Source organism: Salvelinus fontinalis, unplaced genomic scaffold, assembly GCF_029448725.1.
Source record: "Salvelinus fontinalis isolate EN_2023a unplaced genomic scaffold, ASM2944872v1 scaffold_1107, whole genome shotgun sequence".
NCBI lineage: Eukaryota > Metazoa > Chordata > Actinopteri > Salmoniformes > Salmonidae > Salvelinus > Salvelinus fontinalis.
In genome coordinates, this window is record NW_026601316.1 from 40,047 (window position 1) to 45,000 (window position 4,954).

The window sequence follows — 4,954 nt, forward strand, 5'->3', positions numbered from 1 at the left end:
CACAGATGTCACAGCTTTCCATCTCTATGGGCAAGACAAGATAGGACCTTTCCTCTTAAAGAGGAACTTGTTTACCATAATGAAAACATTATAAACTGCCAATTGAGGTGCTACAGGAGAAGTCAAGTCAGTTATGTATTTTATTAGCTAGAATGAACCATTTCAGAGTGAAAATTACATTCATTTTTTTTTATTGGGAAGACAACCCTCTCTGGGGGTTGGGGGAAGACTTTGTAGGTGCGGCTTCCGGAAAATGTTCCGGGTGAAACGCAGCAAACTGACGAGCGTTTTACTTCCTGTAGTCCCAGCTGTCACATGAAGCTAGTTGTCTGCTGTTAGACATGCACTGATTAAAAACACTCAAAAACTATGACTTCGTCTGTAAACGGAAGAGTATTGGATGAAGATATGGACAATCAAATTGTACAGGTTGGTAGAACAAACCAGTGTAACGTTAGTTAAACGAGCTAGCTTACTGTTAGCTGTCTACCGGTGTTAGCTTGTTAGCTATCTAACGTTAGCCTACTCCGGTGCTGTCTTGTCAGCGAACTCAATGTCTGATTTTATTTCATTTTTATCGGTTGTCAAATGGCAATAAAGGCATTGCGTGAGTATGATATTTGGATGAAAGTGTACTGTTGATAGTCGGTAGCTAGCTAGTCGGTTTAATCAGGCTGTAATAAGCAATTCATGTATATGTATAAGTTAGCTACAGCCTGAAACGAATGCCTTAAATCGTTAAAATGTTCCTTACTAGCCAGAAGGTGAAATAAAATTACATTTAAACTTACGCTACCGGTTGTCTGTGGTTTGTCCTTTAACTTGTCGAAATTTTGATGGAAAATGATCCATAGGAAAGTATTGTTTACCCGAGTTTTTAGAGAGCTGGTATGTACACTACATGACCAAAAGTATGTGGACACCTGCTCGTCGATGGGCATTAATATGGAGTTGGTTCCCCTTTGTTGCTATAACAGCCTCCTCTTTTCTGGGAAGGCTTTCCACTAGATGTCGCAACACCACTGAGGAACACTCAACATGTCTTGGAAAGCCGTTCTGTCTTGCAGAATAATACAAGCCCCGTCCCAGATGTTCGGTTTTCAGAGGACTGAAGTGGGTTTTCCTCCAACTTTTTACCTGTGCTTTGTTCATATTTCCTTTGATCCTGACAAACTCCCCAGGTGACAAGCATAACACCCATAACATGATGCCGCCTCCGTTTTTATATTTAAGGGGGTGTAGACTTTCTATAGACGCAATACCTACCGGCTCTAAAAAGTAAACAACAATAAAAAGTTGGGTAAACAATACAATAATAACAATAAGAAGTTGGGTAAACAAAACTTTCCTGTGGATATTTTGTAAAAACTTTCGAGCAGCTGAAGGACAACCGCAAAGACAACCTGTAGAGTACGTTTTAAATAGATTTTTATTCATCATTCTCTTTGCTTGTAAGGAACATTTTACCAGATTTTTTAAGGCATTAGTGTCAGGCTGTATATACCAATGAATTGTGTATTACAGCCTGATTTAATCAGACTACTAGTAGCCAACTGTTACCCCATGGACTAGCTAGACTTGTGACGGTAGCCCAAGATTAGCCCAAGAATGTACTGTTAAAGAAACATACAGTGCCTTCGAGAAAGTATTCAGCCCCATTGACTTTTTCCACATTTTGTTACATTACAGCCTTTTTCTAAAATGGATTCAATGATTTTGGGGCGGCAGGTAGCCTAGTGGTTAGAGCGTAGGGGCGGCAGGTAGCCTAGTGGTTAGAGCGTAGGGGCGGCAGGTAGCCTAGTGGTTAGAGTGTAGGGGCGGCAGGTAGCCTAGTGGTTAGAGTGTAGGGGCGGCAGGTAGCCTAGTGGTTAGAGTGTAGGGGCGGCAGGTAGCCTAGTGGTTAGAGCGTTGGGCCAGTAACCGAAAGGTTGCTAGATTGAAAGGTAAAAATCTGTCGTTCTGCCCTGAACAAGGCAGTTAACCCACTGTTCCCCGGTAGGCCGTCATTGTAAATAAGAATTTGTTCTTAACTGACTTGCCTAGTTAAATAAAGGTTAAATATAGTTTCAAATTCTTTGTATTGAATTATACATTTGTGAAAGAAATATTCTCTTAGGTCTGAGTATTTCTGTCTCTCTCCCTCTCTCTCCAGGCTGTGTGTGTAGAGGATGGGATAGGGGTGGTGTCGGGGTGGATCGGGATGTCTAGTAACCGGACCTAGTGGAGGGAGTCCTCTAACCGGTCTCTCTCCCTCTCCCTCCCTCCCTCTCTCTCCAGGCTGTGTCTCTAACCGGTCTCTCTCCCTCTCCCTCCCTCCCTCTCTCTCCAGGCTGTGTCTCTAACCGGTCTCTCTCCCTCTCCCTCCCTCTCTCTCTCTCCAGGCTGTGTGTGTAGAGGATGGGATAGGGGTGGTGTCGGGGTGGATCGGGATGTCTAGTAACCGGACCTAGCGGAGGGAGTCCTCTAACCGGTCTCTCTCCCTCTCCCTCCCTCCCTCTCTCTCCAGGCTGTGTCTCTAACCGGTCTCTCTCCCTCTCCCTCCCTCCCTCTCTCTCCAGGCTGTGTGTGTAGAGGATGGGATAGGGGTGGTGTCGGGGTGGATCGGGATGTCTAGTAACCGGACCTAGTGGAGGGAGTCCTCTAACCGGTCTCTCTCCCTCTCCCTCCCTCTCTCTCTCTCCAGGCTGTGTCTCTAACCGGTCTCTCTCCCTCTCCCTCCCTCCCTCTCTCTCCAGGCTGTGTCTCTAACCGGTCTCTCTCCCTCCCTCCCTCTCTCTCCAGGCTGTGTGTGTAGAGGATGGGATAGGGGTGGTGTCGGGGTGGATCGGGATGTCTAGTAACCGGACCTAGTGGAGGGAGTCCTCTAACCGGTCTCTCTCCCTCTCCCTCCCTCCCTCTCTCTCCAGGCTGTGTCTCTAACCGGTCCCTCTCCCTCCCTCTCTCTCTCTCCAGGCTGTGTCTCTAACCGGTCTCTCTCCCTCTCCCTCCCTCCCTCTCTCTCCAGGCTGTGTCTCTAACCGGTCTCTCTCCCTCTCCCTCCCTCCCTCTCTCTCCAGGCTGTGTCTCTAACCGGTCCCTCTCCCTCCCTCTCTCTCTCTCCAGGCTGTGTCTCTAACCGGTCTCTCTCCCTCTCCCTCCCTCTCTCTCTCTCCAGGCTGTGTCTCTAACCGGTCTCTCTCCCTCTCCCTCCCTCCCTCTCTCTCCAGGCTGTGTCTCTAACCGGTCCCTCTCCCTCCCTCTCTCTCTCTCCAGGCTGTGTGTGTAGAGGATGGGATAGGGGTGGTGTCGGGGTCGATCGGGATGTCTAGTAACCGGACCTAGTGGAGGGAGTCCTCTAACCGGTCTCTCTCCCTCTCCCTCCCTCCCTCTCTCTCCAGGCTGTGTCTCTAACCGGTCCCTCTCCCTCCCTCTCTCTCCCTCTCTCTCCAGGCTGTGTCTCTAACCGGTCTCTCTCCCTCTCCCTCCCTCCCTCTCTCTCCAGGCTGTGTGTGTAGAGGATGGGATAGGGGTGGTGTCGGGGTGGATCGGGATGTCTAGTAACCGGACCTAGTGGAGGGAGTCCTCTAACCGGTCTCTCTCCCTCTCCCTCCCTCCCTCTCTCTCCAGGCTGTGTCTCTAACCGGTCTCTCTCCCTCTCCCTCCCTCCCTCTCTCTCCAGGCTGTGTCTCTAACCGGTCTCTCTCCCTCTCCCTCCCTCCCTCTCTCTCCAGGCTGTGTGTGTAGAGGATGGGATAGGGGTGGTGTCGGGGTGGATCGGGATGTCTAGTAACCGGACCTAGTGGAGGGAGTCCTCTAACCGGTCTCTCTCCCTCTCCCTCCCTCCCTCTCTCTCCAGGCTGTGTCTCTAACCGGTCTCTCTCCCTCTCCCTCCCTCCCTCTCTCTCCAGGCTGTGTCTCTAACCGGTCTCTCTCCCTCTCCCTCCCTCCCTCTCTCTCCAGGCTGTGTCTCTAACCGGTCTCTCTCCCTCTCCCTCCCTCCCTCTCTCTCCAGGCTGTGTCTCTAACCGGTCCCTCTCCCTCTCCCTCCCTCCCTCTCTCTCCAGGCTGTGTCTCTAACCGGTCTCTCTCCCTCTCCCTCCCTCCCTCTCTCTCCAGGCTGTGTCTCTAACCGGTCTCTCCCTCCCTCCCTCTCTCCAGGCTGTGTCTCTAACCGGTCTCTCTCTCTCTCCCTCCCTCTCTCTCTCTCCAGGCTGTGTCTCTAACCGGTCTCTCTCCCTCTCCCTCCCTCCCTCTCTCTCCAGGCTGTGTCTCTAACCGGTCTCTCTCCCTCTCCCTCCCTCCCTCTCTCTCCAGGCTGTGTCTCTAACCGGTCCCTCTCCCTCTCCCTCCCTCCCTCTCTCTCCAGGCTGTGTCTCTAACCGGTCTCTCTCCCTCTCCCTCCCTCTCTCTCTCTCCAGGCTGTGTCTCTAACCGGTCTCTCTCTCTCTCCCTCCCTCCCTCTCTCTCCAGGCTGTGTCTCTAACCGGTCTCTCTCCCTCTCCCTCCCTCCCTCTCTCTCCAGGCTGTGTCTCTAACCGGTCTCTCTCTCTCTCCCTCCCTCCCTCTCTCTCCAGGCTGTGTGTGTAGAGGATGGGATAGGGGTGGTGTCGGGGTGGATCGGGATGTCTAGTAACCGGACCTAGTGGAGGGAGTCCTCTAACCGGTCTCTCTCCCTCTCCCTCCCTCCCTCTCTCTCCAGGCTGTGTCTCTAACCGGTCCCTCTCCCTCCCTCCCTCTCTCTCCAGGCTGTGTCTCTAACCGGTCTCTCTCCCTCTCCCTCCCTCCCTCTCTCTCCAGGCTGTGTCTCTAACCGGTCTCTCTCCCTCTCCCTCCCTCCCTCTCTCTCCAGGCTGTGTCTCTAACCGGTCTCTCTCCCTCTCCCTCCCTCCCTCTCTCTCCAGGCTGTGTCTCTAACCGGTCTCTCTCCCTCTCCCTCCCTCTCTCTCTCTCCAGGCTGTGTGTGTAGAGGATGGGA

The 4,954-nt window shown here is 52.2% G+C and overlaps 1 protein-coding gene across 1 annotated transcript in view; it reads left to right on the forward strand.

Annotated features, from left to right (window-relative positions):
- LOC129848689 (F-box/LRR-repeat protein 18-like) overlaps nucleotides 1–4,954 on the forward strand; it is an 18,218-nt gene continuing 13,264 nt past the window's right edge. The window contains exon 1 of the mRNA XM_055915780.1: nucleotides 1–429. Within this exon, the coding sequence (XP_055771755.1) occupies nucleotides 370–429 (60 nt within the window). The 5' untranslated portion in view covers nucleotides 1–369. The remainder of the gene's footprint in view (nucleotides 430–4,954) is intronic.